At 39.3% G+C, this 18,768-nt stretch overlaps 1 protein-coding gene across 1 annotated transcript; it reads left to right on the plus strand.

Moving 5' to 3' along the window:
* The first annotated feature begins 7,901 nt into the window (after positions 1–7,901).
* Positions 7,902–13,588, plus strand: LOC146716757 (uncharacterized). Its single transcript, XM_085434655.1, has 6 exons — positions 7,902–7,944; positions 8,072–8,407; positions 8,504–8,725; positions 9,345–9,498; positions 12,563–12,629; positions 13,231–13,588. Exons 1-6 carry the CDS (start codon positions 7,902–7,904, stop codon positions 13,354–13,356), a joined length of 948 nt encoding a protein of 315 aa, XP_085290781.1. The 3' UTR covers positions 13,357–13,588.
* Positions 13,589–18,768: the final 5,180 nt, after the last annotated feature.

Raw genomic sequence — 18,768 nt, forward strand, 5'->3', positions numbered from 1 at the left:
CTATTTAAATTTTCAGCTTTTTCCTTTTAAATAAATTTAAAGTGCAACAACACAAAACACTGCAAACCACAACACAATTAAATATAAATTATAATATGAAAACAAAAAGAAGATGCACATTCTCTGTCATATGGACCTGCATGAATAAACTTTCTGAATCCTTTATCATCTGCAACTGAAAATAGTTGTGGATGATTTTCTAATGTGGCGTTGTTGTCCCTGGCTCTTTCTCTCTCTCTTCCTCCCACTCTGTTCCTGTGCTACTGAGTGTAACTACCGCCCCTCCCCCCTCTTCCCACCGTAAAGCACAAGGCTCGCTTCTGCTGAGCGAAGTGGAAAACCTCACGGCTCGCGATAAGGAGCCGGCTCGCGTCGTTCACGTCAAAGATCCGGCTCTAAGAGCCATTTCGTTCACGACCGACCCATCACTAGCCTCCTGCCCTGATAGCAGCTGGGGGAGGGCTATCCTCCGCCTGTGAGCGCTTTAGCACGGGTGAGGTGCCCAAGGCAGCATCGCTGCTTGTTGAGAGTAAGAGCGATACACGTTTTCACGTCAAAAGGTGGTCATAAATAAGTCTCCAATAATACCAGAAAAAGTCGCCAGATTTGTCGCTAGTTGCTTTTTAGAAAAAAAAGTCGCTAAGGGGGTCTGAAAACTCTCTAAATATAGCGACAAAGTCGCTAAATTGGCAACACTGAGTGTAACTACCGCCCCTCCCCCCTCTTCCCAGCGTAAAGCACAAGGCTCGCATGCGGAGTGAAGCGGAAAAAAAGTGCAAGAGAGAGAGAGAGGGTGAGAGAAAGAGAAAAAAACCCCATGGCTTGCGATAAGGAGCCGGCTCGCGTCGTTCACGTCAAAGACCCGGCTCTAAGAGCCCTTTCGTTCGAGACCGACCCATCACTAGAAGGGAGTCACCAGGCTGAAGAAGGAGTCCTATCGGGCTTGGTTAGCCTGTGGGAAGGAATACTTCGAGGACCTCCTTAATCCCACTGACATGTCTTCCAAGGAGGAAGCAGAGTCTGGGGATGAGGGGGATGACCCGCCAATTTCTGGGGGCAAGGTCACTGAGGCACTTAAACAACTCCTTGGTGGCAGAGCCCCTGGTGTGGATGAGGTGCCTATTTCCGAATGAGGGTCATAGTTATGGGTGTTTTTGTGCTGTTTTTTTTATTGGACGTGATGGTTATCAAAACCAAACATGACAAATTTGGCAAGCGCAGGAGACACGACATGGAGGAGATTTGTCAATCAGGCTGCAGAATGCAATGCACATTGTTGACAGTTGAACTGTGCCATAAAAAAATCAGCGAAAAAGCGAGGCAGTGACGGATGAACAGCGGGACCACTGTGTGCTGTTTATTAATAAACAATAACATATATTTCGATATGACGACATGCATAAGAGCAGAAAGGTATTTGTACATAAGTGGGAAAAGCGGTGGCTTGCTAGCTTTTGTGCGGCTTCCCCGGTCAGTCAAAAATTTCAAAAAGAGAAATGAATGAACTTAAAAGGTTGCCAGCTTCACATATCTGAAGTTGCAGTGACGTGCCCATGAGCTCCGCTGACAGCCAGCTGTGCCAGAGTGACCGAGCCCCAGGCCAAGAGGCCGAGGGCACCCCACCCCCGAAGGGGCCCGAGCAAGCCCCAGGCTCCAGGCCCTTACAAGCAACCACCAGGAGTGAGCCGGTGTGTACCTGGACGCCCATCCCCGGACACAAAGAACCACCAACGCACTGATGTCTGAGGGCGTCTGCCACTGGCAGGGGGAGTGGTGGGGGGAGATAGGCCTCCATACCTTGGAGGGCCTGAGATGTCCCCAGAGAGGTGGCGTCTGATACCGAACCTGACATATAGACACAAACAAACAGGCACACACAGATACAAACATCCATTCCCACCCTCATGCTCTCATATGTAATTACTCAGCACTCCCCCAACGTAGAGGCAGACATAAATAGAAACTGTATACACAATCACACTCCCCAAGCGTACTCTATACCCCAGGTCTAGGTACCCTTGCCCATGGAGGGGGAAACTCCACCCAGGTAGTGTTACCTTCTTCCCTGGGGTGGAGCACCACACTGTATATAAATGCCTCTGTTTTGCACATGTCTCAACCAACTCTGTATATTTTTATATATTTTATTTTATTGTTTACGCTATTTAATTTGTAAAATATGTACACACACGTGTAGAAACACATATTTAGTATACACATCCAGTAATGCATATACTATTATATATAGTGTACATATATTCATTAGTCTCAGATTTAGATGCTAATGTGAGACAAAAGAATCTGCTGTGATGCAAATGACAGTCTGCTTTGTCTTACGTGTCTGTAAAAATTGAGTTTGGTCTTCACATTACTGCAGCGATTTACCAGAGATGTGCAGAGCACTGGAGGAGATTTGTTCACAGCAGGCAATTTAAAATTATGCAATCCATACATTATTAGTAAAACTCCTGTTACGACATATTTTTAAATATTTTTTACAAATTGCGTTATTAAAGGATTTAGCAAAGTATACCGTAGCAAACCTTTTGAGGAATGTACCTAGGACTAGAAGACAGACGTAAATTAAAATTCTCATAAAAATTTCAAACAAAGTAACCAACTAAAACATGTTTTGTACTGAGACCTAGTGTAACTCAAATTGGTTTTAATCTGATTTAGCTTAATAAAAGCTCTCACCACCTGCAACAGCCATAGGCAGTATGCAACATATATGCAGGGTGATAAACACTCCAAAAATGCTGTCCTTTTTTGTGAATAGTTGTTGTTGTTGTTGTTCAGTACAACAAAATTGTGGGCAGTCCACACCAACTGTGCATCGTGTAAACATATAACTTGTTGGTCAGCAAGAATAAATAACAGACAAGAGGACTGTATATGACAAGAGGAATATATACAAACTAGAGAAATATATGCCAAACAGGAAGAAGGCACACAATAGAAGACAGTGTACAAGGTTCATGGAGATGGGAGTGGCACGGGAAAGCCTGAGCTAAAGGTTTGAGTTATTACAAGAATTTATCAACTCACCAGCAGGTGGAAGCAGAGTGTCTGTCATCACTTGATCAACATGCTGGGGCTGCAATGCTGCATTTATTCTACATTGACTTAAACTAATCATAATGAAACAAAGTGCTATAAAGAAATTATTATTTAATTTAAAAATAAAAACTGCATCGAACTGCTGGGCTAATACTTCTGACAAAGTACTATTCAGGTTTCAGAGCTCATCACAGCACAGAAACAGCTTTCGTGAAGGTTACAAATGATCTTCTTCTGGCCTTTGACAGTGGAGTCATCTCTATGCTTGTCCTGCTAAACCTCAATGCATGAAGTCAGATAAAACACACCAATTAGTTAAACTGCAGGAATATCTTAATAAAGACCTGGAAGGCCTCTAATTTTTGCTTCTAAATTCAGATAAAACTGAAAATCTTAGAAATATGATATCTAACAGGATTCTCACTCTGCATTACCTTGGCCTCCAGTAACACTGTGAGAACACCTTTCATTTAGGACCAGGATATGTCCTTCAATGCATATACAAGACTATTTTATTCCATTTGCGTTGTATCTCTAAAATTACGTAGAAATATCCTGTCTCAGACTATTGCTGAAAAACTAGTTCATGCATTTATCCGGTCGTTCAGTCTGACGTCACTAGCCGTGTCTGTGCCTAAACTCCGCTGCAGGTCCATATATCAGACGATCACTGTGGCATTACTGAGAGTTGAAAAACTGTCTAAAGTCTTTCATCTTTAATAAAATGATCAGCGTTCTGCTCTACCAGGTGTAACAACTGAGTTTAACATCCAGGCATCCATGAAAACGGAATTTGTGATATTTAACGGAGTTAGAAGTTAGCAGGAAGTTAGCTCGCTAGCTTCTATCTAAATACAATATAGCATGTCCTGACTGCGGGGTTTTGGAAACAAATTCAAACGTACAGCTCTGTTATCACTTCCAACATAAATGAAGACAGGAAACTAAACAGCAGTGACGTTTGTAGGGTTACTGAAGTTGGGCTAGCTGGTATATAATGATGTGCTACGTGACCGCTAGCGACACAGCTATGTTAGCATAATATAAACAAGCTAACTTTTTTTCCACTCGATAAAAGTTAACGTGAGTGTTCTCGGTGGTCAGGAACAAATGTAATCGCATGGCAGGATGCTGTAAAAGGACCAAACTTCAGCCAGGAGAACAACTGAGATAATCCATCCACAATACGAGGTTAGTCATTCATATACTGCTGCATGGGCTGGGCTGTAGTTACATCCTAAGGTTTTAAAAACTGATCTTAAATAAATGATTAGCGGTAATAAAAGCCGAGGGAGGTCAACAGTGATCACTGACTGTTTTAGGAGCTTTTTGAGATTAAATAGAAGAAAATACAAAACATTAAACATGTTAACAACACAAAAGCCATAAACGCAGACTACTTTAGGCCCGGAAGTAGGATTCGTCACGTCATCACTTAACGACCGGATTGTTTCTAGGCTAGACTGCACTGTAATGTTTTGTTCATTTAACAACCCGCAACACACAAAAAATGCATGAAAAATTCAGCAGCAGTTTGTGTGATCCAAACGAGGTGTGAATCCACTGAGAGGCATCTTTTTCTGGCAGTTTGCATAAATAGTATATGCATATGCTTCACGTGTGATATAAAAATAGTTTTATGAGAATTTCCATTGTAGCAGTGTGGTTTTCTTCTGTAATTGATCGTGCCTGCTCGAATCATTCATGTTTCGTCCTGCACATTGTGGTATTTGCTCACAATGATGTGGTTTAAAAGCTTCTACTTTAAAAAGAAGTATTTAGCATTTAGTTTTAAAAGTTGTAGTTGTATATTTTAAAGTTTATCGTAACAAAATGAGTCCACATTCAGGAAGGAAGGTCTAAAAACTATCGACAGCTTCAGCTAAAAATAGTCTGCGGCAGCTTGTTTTGAACTAGTTACACGTCCTGTTGATGCCCAAATGCATATGCATTCTGAGTAAACAGGGTTGGTAGGGCGTTGAAAGCAGAAAAGTAGCCAGCCATAGTTTGCATCTTGCATGTGGCTTACATGTGGCTTTGCTTGTTCTTTCACAAGCACTGATACTGGGACATACCACAATACTGGAAAGTGAAAAAGTACAAGACTTTTGCTGATTCAGTCAAACTATTTTTAGATAGTTGCCTCGTCACTGCTGTTAGCTTGTAAAGGTCAGTGTTTCCACCTATAAACATACATAAGGTCTGAGAAGTTTTGGAGAATCTTGATTAAGCAATGAAAAAACAAACAAACAAAAAGAAAACACATGGAACAATAAGTGAATAAGCCCCAGGATTTAGTGATTTCCTTTATCTGTGCAAGAAGCTCCGCACTTTCCCCTGTAAGAGTGTTATAGCATGTGTATGTGCCCATTTCTACCCCCCGGTTTAGCATGTGAATAAGGGTGTTACATATCAATATACTAAAATATATTTTTACTTTATTTTCTTTTTTCATTTTTATTATGTCCTCGTTAAACACTTTGGTCAGCACTTGCTGTTTTTAAATTGCTATATAAATAAGTGTCTTGGCAGGATGACTGACTTACAAAATGATCAGTTCTTGACATGTCTCTTCATCTCCATGTCTCTAGTCATTTGTGGTTTCCCTTCATGTCCTATCCACAGCTCAGACACAACCAGTAGTCTCAGTTATGCAGAGCACATCATATATGAAGCTGTAATTCACCACAGGGTTGATAAGAACTTTCTAATCTACAATAAAATCTCTTTATATAATTTAAATAATGAATGAACAACCATTTTGGGTTCTGTGGGTTGTGTATTGGGTTATGTGTGGGCTTGTTCCAGTGCAGGATGCTTGAGTTTGAAGGCCAGATCAACACCTTGCACTTTGTATTCTGTTTCCTGAACTGTTTTTGTCGCATAGTGGGACTTCTCTTAGAAATGAGATCTAAATCTAAATATCAGGAAGTAGGAACACGAGAATCTGGAGGAGCACCAAGGACTCTGAGAAGAGCTCGAGAAGATGTGGAGGGTGAAGGTAACAGTGGTCCCAGTGGTAATTGGAGCACTAGGTGCAGTGACTCCCAAGCTAGGCCAGTGGCTCCAGCAGATCCCAGCAACAACACTGTAGATCTTTGTCCAGAAGAGCGCAGTACTAGGAACAGCTAAGATACTGCGCAGGACCCTCAAGTTCCCAGGCCTCTGGTAGAGGACCCGAGCTTGAAGGGCAAACCGCCTGAAGGGGCAACAGGGGATTTTTTGCTGCACGCTGGTTCACAGCATGCAGTGAACCAGCGTGCTTCTGTTTTGATGACTTTTGAATTTTTCCTTCATCGTGTCACACCTCTGTGACGGGTTTCACCTTCCCTGTCCTTTGAATGTAAAGTGAATGATTTATATGATTTTGTATTTAATCAGCATGTCAACAGTCTGCAAATTATAAAAAAAACAAGGTAACAGCTTACAAAAAATTAAATAAGAACAATTTTCATTCATCTTATAGACAAAATTACATACGTTACAACAGAGATCTTGAAAATACTGAAAGTATGATAGAAATAAAAGACTGCAGGTGACTTCAAGTCCTTATTTGCAAATGAACCGACTCAAGAACTACTTTGATAGTAAATTAAACCTAATAGCAAAAGCACAAAACAGACAGACAAACAGGCAGACAGGACACCACAATAAAGACTTTTGTTCAGTATTTTTCAGGTCATTGCATGTTTGATTATGAGTAGGTGTCTGCTCAGCTCTGATATACAGAAAACTAATTCAGTGCATCACCACTGGCAGCACAGTATCAGTGAAGCCAGTGAAGGTGTAGTTGTAGCAACCAAAACTACTCTGTTGGCTTGTGCAACAAAAATACTTGGTTATGGTTAAAAAATGATCTAAGTTTGTCTACTCAGATATGAAACTAATTATGTAACATGGAATTAACATTTTGTGTGCAGGGAGATAAAGTGTGTGGAAATGCGACTGGGGCTGGTTTCACTTAATGTCATGTAAAATGTGACTTATTATTTAGGGTACAATAACTTGAAAAAGAAATAACTTAATAGCAGATAATTAAAAAAGAAAAAGATGAATGGATGGATTTGTAGCACACTAAGCTGCACACAGCACACACTTCCTGCAGTCAGCTTTAATCAAAACAATGAGTGTACGTCTGTGGTGGCCTCTTTTCATATTTTCCCTCATTATTTCTCACCTCACAGAGAATTACTCAATAAACATCTTTTACTGTAAGTACTTGCCTACAATATCATGTCATGACAAAGGAAAAAAACCCTGTTTGTTGGTCATTCATGTTTCAAAGTGTCAGGTTAATTTTTGGCACTTACATTTTTTTCAAACGGTTGGTAAAACTTTCAGTTTTTAAACTCTATTTTTTGTGTAAACAGAAAATAGAGTTCAGAATAAAGTTTACGTTACGTTGTATTATCACTCTGTAAAAGTAGAGCTAACAGGTGATCCATGTCAGGTTTGTCTATCATCATTTATTTTTTAACAGGCTGACCTAAATGAACTTCACAATTTTTTTTAACATTTACATTTACAAAACAATTAAATGTAACAATTTGAAGCTCAAAGGTCGATAAAGACTAGCAGATCAAGTAGAGTATAATAAAAATTATGGAATTACATTACAATTCTCAAAAAAGCAAAAGTGTAACACGACATAACTTATGTTAGCTTGCAATAATGTGTTTGCCTCTAAATATGTAAATGGTTTGCAAATTTTTACAGGAAGTGCATTTTGTGCTTCAGCCAATCACTGTGATTTCCACTTTGTAAACCTTAATCAGCTCATGACTAAATCTTCCTTTGAGTGTAAAGATATTAGTTATGAAAGAGAAGGCTGAGGTACCACAATGGTTGGAAGACTGGTTTCTTTGATGCTTCTAAGTACATTGTGTGAGTTTATCATTGTAAACAATGTAAAACATGAGGTTTTGTAATATTTGGCATAACATGATGAATATACTTTTGAGTGCTTTTTTCTGTTTTGTTCTAACTGTTACTGTTTGTCTCTTTGCTTCAGCTTTGACTGAAACGAATGAGGTTCCTCAGCAGATCTCTTTAACTGTGGCTAAACCCGGAGATAATGTGACGCTGACATGTGCGCTCTCTGAAAGTGATCAAGGGTTGTTTTACTGGTATAAGCTGAATTTTGGATATATGGTTCAAACAGTTGCTCAAGGAAGTTTTGGCAAAATATTTCAAAAGAACAACTCAAGATTCAGTGCCACAAAAGTGGGTAATGTGCATTCTCTTATCATAAGAAATGTAAGCAAAAAAGATGAAGCAACGTACTTCTGTCAAGCAGGATCATCAGTCAGTATGAGATTTAAAAATGGCACAATTGTGGCAGTGAATGGTAAAGTATGTTAATTTGATTGTTTATATCATATCTGCGGCTAAAGCCAAACAATTCTAGTTAATGCTATTTTATGTCTCTCTGTGACTCCCACAGATCCTAAAACGCAAAATACATTTGTCACCATGAAGAAAAGTCGAGAAGTGGAGCCAGTCCATGTGGGTAATGCAGTCACTCTGCAGTGTTCGCTCCTCTCCAAGAACAAAACTGAGACAGATCAGTGTCCATATGGTGAAACATCTGATAGTGGGACCTACTACTGTACTCTGGTAACATGTGGACAGATCCTGTTTGGGGAAGGAGCTAAAGTGGAGACCAGTATGTTTGTAAAGTCTTATTTACGTCTTTAGTTATTTTGCTTGTTATTGCTGTCTTGGTTTCCATGAATATATACTAGAGGGCTTCGCATGGTAGTTTTGAGCCCTCTAAAATTGATGTGAGTTAGATAATTAGGTGATCATTGTGTGGATATGCAATATGATGTATCATTAGCTGCTGACAGCTCAAAATACTTAATATAAACATTATAATGTTCTTACGTCTCACAGTCCACAGTGGTTGGAAATCTATAAATCAGATTTGCAGTTTAAAGCTTACAAGAATTATTGCAGGTTCCTTTTGGCTGCCTTTGCTACTTGTGCTTTTTCTTCTTCGTCTTGGCATAAAAATCACAAATGTATGAACTAATGTTTATGAAGATTTATTACTGAGACACTGTACATCTTGGAAATTGAGTCAAAAAGTGGTTGGAATCCTGAATGTTTTTTGTTTTTAGCTTTTCCTGAGTTTCTACTTCTGAAACTCAAAATTCATGCAGTGAATGAAAACTATTTAAATGAAACTTTAATACTGTGACCTCACTCACAGTGAGATATGTACATTATTGTGCCATTATATTAGAATGTTAACAGTCTGCTGTAATGTTTTCTTATTCCAGAGGAGTTCCTGCTCGTTACTGTGCTTGGAGCACTGCTGGCCTGCTCTGTGTTTGTGAACTTTGCACTGATTCTCACCAAAAAGAAAAAAGAAAGAAAAAAGAAAAAACAACCTCGCGAGCACTGCAAAGGTAAGTTATTCACATCTAATATAACGTAGTGTGCGTATATATATATATACATATATATATATATATATATATATATATATATATATATGTATATACATATATACCCTGGGCGCCTCCTGGGTGAGGTGTTCCAGGCATGTCCCACCGGGAGGAGGCCCCGGGGCAGACCCAGGACACGCTGGAGAGATTATATCTCTCGGCTGGCCTGGGAACGCCTTGGTATTCCCCCGGACAAGCTGGAGGAGGTGGCTGGGGAGAGGGAGGTCTGGGCCTCTTTGCTTAGGCTGCTACCCCCGCGACCCGGCCTCGGATAAAGCGGATGAAGATGGATGGATATATATATTTACCATTTACTGAACTGTAACCTCAGTTTGTTCTTAGCTGACAGGAGTAGCACCCGTATTAAAACATGTTAAAATATTAAAAGCTAATACTAATATCAATCATTGTTTCTACAAGAGAGTATCTTGTAGGTTTCTTATGACATTTATAATAGTGATGGGTCGTTCGCGAACGAAATGGCTCTTAGAGCCGGCTCTTTGACGTGAACGACGCGAGCCGGCTCCTTATCGCGAGCCGTCACGTGGGTTTTTTTTTTTTTCTTTCTCTCACCCTCTCTCTCGCACTTTTTTCCGTTTCACTCTGCACGCGAGCCTTGTGCTTTACGCTGGGCAGAGGGGGGAGGGGCGGTAGTTACACTCAGTAGCACAGGAACAGAGCCAGAGAGAGAGAGAAAGAGAGGCAGGGACAACAACATTAGAAAGGTATAGTAATCATCCACAACTATTTTCGGTTGCAGATGATAAAGGATTGAGAAAGTTTATTCATGCAGGTCCATATGACAGAGAATATGCATGTTCTTTTAGTTTTCATATTATAATTTATATTTAATTGTGTTGTGGTTTGCAGTGTTTTGTGGTCTTTTCACTTTAAATTTGTGAAAGGAAAAAGCTGAAAATGTAAATAGTTAAAACTTGAAATGTGAATAGTTGATTTTTGTATTATATGATTTATTTATTACATTTTATGTGGAGTGAATAAATAAAAGTATATTTACGGTGGCCCCTAGAGACAAAGCACATACAAACTTCAAATCACGTACGAACTCTGAAGCATGTACAAACTCCAAAACACGTAAAAACACGTACAAACTCCAAAACACGTAAAAACACGTACAAACTCCGAAGCACGTAAAAACTCAGAAGCACATAAAAACTCAAAACACGTACAAAAGAACAACAGAAGTGCTCCAGGATGCTGGGCGCAGTGTTGAGCCTTTGTTATCTTGTGGCTACACAAGCCAGCAAGTACCAATGACTGGATTTGGTGTGTGGTAATAACAGGTAAATGAACTTTTTTTAAAATTATTTGAATATATATATGAGTGCCTGTGTATAAATACACAAACAATACACACATGCTTTCAATTGTGTAATTTAAGTGATCTAGTAGCTCTGCTTTGGAAGTTCAGTTCATGCTAGAAATGTGTTTTGGAGTTTGTACGTGTTTTGTCTGTAGGGGCCACCGCATATATTTATATATAAACATATATAAATAAAACCACTTTTTTTACGTTAGCAATTCCTTTTGTGCATAATTTTATATTATTGTTAATAATAAATTAATTAAAGCAACAAAACAACCTCTTTTTAGTGAGCCGAACCGAAAGAGCCGGAAATCCCATCACTAATTTATAACTAGGAGTAGTGATGAAGTTCTTTTCTATCCTGACTGTTATTTGTACAGCTCAGAGCCTTTCATGTAATTTATTATGTTTTTATTTATTATGATATACACTTTTAATTAATTCAGGGCATTTGTTTTTTCTACCCTTTTAGTGCTATTTTTTTTTTAAACTTTAAATAAATAATTCTCAATTGTGGCTCATGAGTTGTCCCATATAATATGTTCAACCTTTAAATTAAGCTCTTAAACAACTCTATTATAACTTTAAAATCATCAAACTGATATTTATTTGAACTTTTGCATAAATATTTTAATATATATATATATATATTATAATTTATGCAAATTTAAATTGTGCTCACCACAGCCATGAAAGTCATGAAACATTCTATTGGTTCTGATAAGAGAGGCCTTTCAGCTCACAGAACATGACCAGAGCAGAAGAAAGACTACAATCACCAGTTGCAGTATGTGACAAAGTTGGAGTCTGCTGAACTAAAAGATATGAATTTAACAACAGCAGTGCACTAACGCAACCTGATGAGCCTACCTGTAGGCAAATGTAAGGGAAAGTCATGACAATAGTAAATCCACTGCGCTGTTCTCTCAGATGAATGAAAAAAAGCTCAATCTGTCTGACGATGTATTTATTGATAATTTGCATCTTTGAATATTTTTTATAATTTATTGTATTTTACTGTATAAATACATTTGCCATTTAAGATGATTGCACACCAGATTGGCAGAGGATAGTTAACTTTTATTTATTAAAGTTCTTCAGTTTTGGAAAAAGGGCCAACGATTATTTTAAAGCAAACAGTCATGTTTAACAAAATTAGTGAATTTTCGACATATTCAGCACTTTCTGTGTGATATTTCTGTTCGGCTCTACTCCATAGAGAGAACTGTCAAACTTCACAACTGCCAGAAATTTGAATTTCAAATTAATTCCTCGTGGTTCATGCAAGTTTTCTGTAAAACAATTTTTTTCCCTAAAACTATTATCAACATTTCCATTACAATAGTGTATATAAGTAAACACAAACAAAAATATTCCTAGTTTACTAGAATTCAAATAGTTACTTAATAGATGAAGTCACAATTGCAGATAATTAAAGAGAAGTTGTTTCAAATGCATTTCATGAACATAAAAATGACTCCACCAGACCTAAGCAGCTGTTCCAGTAGTCAGATTTTAATCGACCAAAGTGATAAAACAGGAGGTTAACGGTTTGAATTTGCAGGTGCTAAAATGTGCTTCTATCATCATGTGAAGCTGAAGCTGCCGTGAGAGTAAATGGAGGCTCTGTACAGCATTACTAAAGCCTTAAACAGTTTATTCTGGATTCTGACCTGACAAGGTAAAAAAAAAAAAATCACTGTTAATATCTTTTTTAATGAACAGGAAAAGTAGAAGTCTTTACTGATGTTGAACAGGAAAAATCATCTGGGGATCAAATGAGCAATGAGGTAAACACACACACACACACCATCTATAGCTATCCAAATATCCATATAATGTCTATCTAATAATGACATATATGACTAGACTTCGATCATAATATTGGATAGGTACTGCACTTGATAGGTGCTCTCATTGACAAATTAAATACTGAATTTTTAAGGTTGAAACACACAGAACGAGTAAGATAAACATTCTGGAAAAGATATAGGAAGCAGTTGGATGTTGTGAAATACAGGAAAGTGCAGACAGCAAAGGTAAAAGAAATAGTTTTGATCTGAAGCTGAGGTGTCAATGACAGTTTAGTAATGAATCACACCTGACATCCCACCAACAAGTCCTTTAAAGTGAACGAGGACATGTTTGGTTAGGTCACACTTTAGTGTAATATGTCTAGTTTAGATGTGTGTTTTCATGATCGTAACTAGCAAATATGAAACAGCTGCAGTTACCATTGCACGGAAACATGAAGTCGTCTCAAATAATAATCGTTTGAAGAGAAACAAACAGACAAGGCTATGTGTTGTTCTCTGTGTTGTTTATGTTTACGTGTCCTATGTTTTTAAAAATATTTTCAAATGTTTGTTCATTTCTGTTAATAATTTACAGGAGGGTGAAGAAGCAGGACTAAACTATGTGGCTCTGGATTTCCCCTCAAGAAAATCTTCAAGATGGAAGAGTAAGAAGGAGTCACCAGAGTGCACCATATACTCTGGCATTAGAGAGGGCCAGTAAAAGGCTGTCCCCATGAAGCATGCAGATTCCTCTGGGGTAAAGAAAATGTGTTGCGATCAAAAAGAAAATTACAGTGAGGAGGGATTGTTTTTTTCTTCTGTTTCATTTTTTTTGCTGTGAGAGAGACTCTTTTTATTACCTTTATGATTCTTGTTTTGATGAAGAAGGTGGAGTAGTTAATATATATGCTGTGTATGTTTATTGCAAGGCTACGGAGCCCCGCAAGGGACATGGGAGAAAAAAAATGCAGATAAACTTTTGCGAGATCTTGCAAAAATAGGCAGCATGCTTCAGAGGCTGCTAGCTCGAAGCTGACCGGGTGGTTGAGGCACGATGTGCTGGGAGTGCAGTATTCTCGCTGGCTCTTGTAGGTCTCAACATCCCAGTAAGCTTTGAACTGCTGGGTAACAAACGTCTCCGAAAACATGAGAACGCTTTTGCAAGTATTTGATGTGTTGATAAACTGAGCAGATATTTGAAGTTTACACGGCTACATTTGCCTGAAAATATCTTAAACGTTTATTTTGTGACCCAGAAAGCGTAATATTAAAACTAAGTAATATTGCTGCCACAGTTGTTGGAAACTGGAGTTGGCTGGGCCTCACTATGAATTTTGGGATAGGTTGGGACACAAAGGACGCATTTGGAGCAGCCTTCGAATTGGGACAGCCTTCGTCGTCTGGCTTGTCAGCTTCGAGCTGGTGGCCTCCGGAGGATGCGGCCTATTTTGCGAGATCTCGCAAAAGTTCATCTTCCTTTTTTTTTTCTCCCATGTCCCTTGCAGGGCTCCGTACAACGCAGATTGGTAGCTGTGCAAAAAGATATACATTTTTTAAGTAAAAGTCTTAGGGGCAACAATTTATTTGCTGCTTATGTTCTTGTAACTTTTTAGTTTTTATATTCAAAGTTAAATAGCATCTTGCTTATCTGCCCACTGTAGTATCTGTGAATACTTTTATAAAAGATACTGGAAATAAACAATACTATTGCATCCAGTGTTGGGGTTGTTATTCAAAAAAGTACGTCATTACACATACTAGTTTGTTTTTTTTTTCCCTACTGAGATCACTGCACCACTCCGTCCCTGCAGCTGAGGGACCAGGGACCATGCCTCTGGCACAAAAAGTAATCCAGTATGTTAGTTATTCACACCATGAAACTGGTCACATAGATATTATTATTAACTACATAAACTAAAGAACCACACACTGAAACAAATCTATACTGTAATGAGGACTTGCATATTAATTGAGTGACTGATGAAGCCTTTATTTGTCGCTTGCAGTTGCGTGCAGCGAAATTGGACCTCTGCTTACCATACATACATTACACAAACATCACATTGGGGAGACAGGTCAGAACAGGGAGTGTAAAGAGAAACAAATGTACAACACAATAAGGCATTGGAGGAGAAAAACGACAACTCTATTTAGACTGAGCTAGTGGTAGGGGATAACAATGAGAACAGAAAAAAACTCTTCAGCAAAAAAGCACATAAATCTTCACATCGTAACCAATGTTCCCTCTAATTTTTCATGTGTCTGAGCGAACACACAAGCTCTCTGAGCGGACACTTGGACCACTGTGAACAACAGCAGACGTGTGCACTCGTCACGGTCTGGCTGGCAGACCGTGGGGATGAGGAAAGTAGGACCCAAAACGCAGGACTCTGCGATGCCACAGTGCACTTTATTTACAGTGAATAGACAGGTAAGTCCAACAATTAACTCAGAGATGTAATTTGCCAATGGTGCTCATCCCTTGCTCCCAGTGCGTCCCGTGTTGTAGTCCCCTTAGTTTGTGTGCTCCCCAACTCGCTTCTTCGCTCGACTTTCCTGGAGGAAGAAGGGAAAACCACAATTAGCCACACACGCTAGTCGACTACCAAGACCACACGCCTAGCACAGACTATACCGGTCAAGAGTAATAATCCCACGTCGACTGTCGCTGCGAGTCCAGGTTAAATACCTCTTCCTAGCCGGGAGGGATGATTACCACCAGCTGGTCAGGTAATCAGCTGCAACAGCAAAGAGGGACTCCCGATGACGACAGTCGCCCGGACACGCCTCTCCCACAACGCGCGCTTCCGTCAACAGCCCCAAGGACGGGGGGAGAGAGAGAGAAGCAGACACACGCACTCTACATACAAACGTGGACAGAACAGTAGACGACACAGACCCCAAATAATAGTCGTAATAATAATAATGACAATAATAACCACTGCTCACGGACCCCTGAGTCCTCCAGAGCCGGGTCCGTGACAGCACTGTGGTCACGCCAGCATCGAATCCATCCAAGTTACATGGTTTATTAAAATAAGCAAATTACAGCATTTACATTTATGTTAGACTACTTTTAATTAACTGCTTTAGCCCACTTACAATGAAAATTTGAAAAAAATCTTGTTAACACTATTGGAAATAAAAATAACTTGAACTCCAATTTTGAAAACACAACTTTATTTATTTATTTTTTAAAATAAAGCTCTGACTTGTATTATGAGTCTGTGGTCTGGGAGAGATTCCTGTGGAGCTGAACAGGGCTTAGCGGTAATAAAAGCCGAGGGAGGTCAACAGTGATCACTGACTGTTTTAGGAGCTTTTTGAGATCAAATAGAAGAAAATACAAAACATTAAACATGTTAACAACACAAAAGCCATATTAAACGCAGACTACTTTAGGCCCGGAAGCAGGATTCGTCACGTCATCACTTAACAACCGTATTTAGACAGCAGCATCGGTTCGCGGCATCTCCACGAGGTCCAGCTGATCCGCCGTCTGCATCAGATGGGGGGCAAGCATCGGATGCATTTGGAATGGGGAGGGGAGTGAGTGTGCATCTGTGTCAGTGTACATGCGTATGTGTACGTGTGTTTGTGCATCCTGTGTTCAACTTAAGAGAGTGTCCTATCACCCAGTTAACCAACAGTCCTTCAGCCAACGGAGGTGTCCTTGAAGGATTTTCTTTCTTTCTCTCTGCCTGGCTTGTGGATAACCAAAGAACCCTTGTAATGCATTTCACTAGCTGGGCCCACATCCTCATTTTAGGTTTGACAGCATTTTAGTAGATTAAAAAAAGCGAATCAATAAATAATTTTGCAAAGTCATTTGGATTCGATTTCGGAGCAGTCCTGAGTCTGTCTTTGAAATTCTGTGGCTGAATAGATAAACATGAATTGAGCTGCAGTTTGGGAAAGCTCTCGAAGGGGACTGGCGATGGCTCCCAGGCTTGGCAGCTTGTAGTTGGAGGTGAATATGTCTTGTTAATATGTCCTTGTTTCCATTCTGTGAAATAAATGCATGAGGTCTAATATGACTACGTCATTTTACTGTTTTCAGCTGAGGCTATTAACTAACTATAAATACACCCAAATGTGTATTTCCTAAGCCTAAAAGAAGAACAAATGACAGAAACTGCATACATCACAGAAAACAGAATTTGTAACAGGATGTAAGGTTTGTTTTAAATTCATGCCATGGTCAACACTGTCATTAGCATCCGCATTTTACTCCTCAACATTTACCACAGGTGGCCAAGTCCAAGTATCAGGGCAGCTGACATTCTTAGAGAGGAAATAAAAACATATTTTCTTGAGCTGCTGCTCATTTCCTTTTCTTTACTAAGAAAATGGGAAAAAAGGTGTGGTGATTTACTAAAATGTGGAAACATGCAGAAACAAGCATACAGTATATAAGGGAAAGGGATTCTTCAACACAAAACAGCACAAAGTCAAGATTTCTTGTAATTTTCAAGTTGTCTTTGTCTGTCAAGATGATCCCACTCTGTTTCAACACTCTGGAGGCCAACCTTATGACTGATAGTGTTGAACATGCTACCTTCACTGTTCATCTGGTATAGACGAGTCTTTTTTTAGGCCTGACATTACTTTGTTCTCCACTTGTCCAGTTTGCTGTTTTTTTTTTAATTTTTTTATTTACTTAAAATGTTCTTTAAAAACACAAAAAGAGCACTCAAAGCGCTTTATACACCATGCTCACCTTTCATACTCATTCACACTCCGCTGGATGCATCATAGGGCAACTTGAGGTTAGTACTGTATCTTTCCCAAGCTACTAACATACTAGCATGCAATATTTGGCATGCAGGCTACAGCAGCCAGGGACTGAATTTAGAAACAGAAAAACAGGCTTCATCGAGGTCTTTATGTCTCTTGTGAAAATATATGCTGTACCTTCTAATAATACTTGCTAAAAGAAGAAGAAGTACAAGATGTATAATGTAAACAGAACTGGTCCTAGCATGCAACCCTGTGGAACTCCATAATTAACCTTAGTTTGTGAACAGGACTCTCTATTAAAATGAACAAATTGGAGACTATTAGATAGATATGAATCAAACCACTGGTGCACAGTACCATAAATATCTACAGCATGCTGTAATTGATGTGATAAAATATTATGGTCAACAGCATCAAACGTTGCACTGCGGTCCAGCAGGACAAGCACAGAGAGATGAGTGCACTGTTTCTGTATAGTGATGACTTCTGAAACCTGACTGAAACTCCTCAAATAAACTATTCCTCTGCAAATACCGTATTTTCCGGATTATGAAGCACACTTAAAATCCTTTGCTTTTCTTAAGAATCGACAATGCGCCTTACAATCCGGTGCGCCATATGTATGAATTCTGGTTGTGCTTTCTGACCTTATTTGGTACACGGCGCTCGAAAAATCTTTAAAAAAATCTTTTAGTAGGACTTTGGTAAGCTACACAGCTGCACCGCCTGATGGATTGTCGGAGCATTATGGCTACTGTAGTCAGGAGCCTCCCGGAGTAACCCGGGTCCAACACTATGTCTGCTTCAGGTCCCAAAGTCAAACGAACACTGCGGCATCGCTGAGAGTTAAAAACAGTCTAAATCCTTTCATCTTTAATAAAATGATCAGCATTGCTGCTTTACCAGGTTAAGTTTAAAATCCAATCAATTTATTAAATTTAACGGACTTAGAAGTTAGCTAGAAGTTAGCTCTCTAGTTTCCACCTACACATGATTTACCATGTTCTGACAGAGATTTCTGAAACAAATTGAAATGTGCTGCTCTGCTATCACTTCCAACTTAAATGAAGACAGGAAACTAAACAGCAGTGACGTTTGTAGGGTTACTGAAGTTGGACTAGCTGGTATATAATGATGTGCTACTGGATCGCTAGCGACACAGCTATGTTAGCATAACATAAACACAGTGAAGCAGAAGGATGAACGCTAACTTTTTTCCACTTGATAAAAGTTAACGTGAGGGTTCCTGATGGTTAGGGACAAATGCAATCGTATGGCAGGATGCTGTAAACGGACCAAACTTCAGTCAGGAGAACAACTGAAATAATCCATCCACAATACGAAGTTAATCATCAATATACTGCAGCAAGATGGGAATAGAGCAGCACCGAGA

The sequence above is a fragment of the Copadichromis virginalis genome, linkage group LG2, assembly GCF_057382275.1.
Source record: "Copadichromis virginalis isolate Kocher_CV1m ecotype Utaka linkage group LG2, C_Virginalis_male_GT1.1, whole genome shotgun sequence".
NCBI lineage: Eukaryota > Metazoa > Chordata > Actinopteri > Cichliformes > Cichlidae > Copadichromis > Copadichromis virginalis.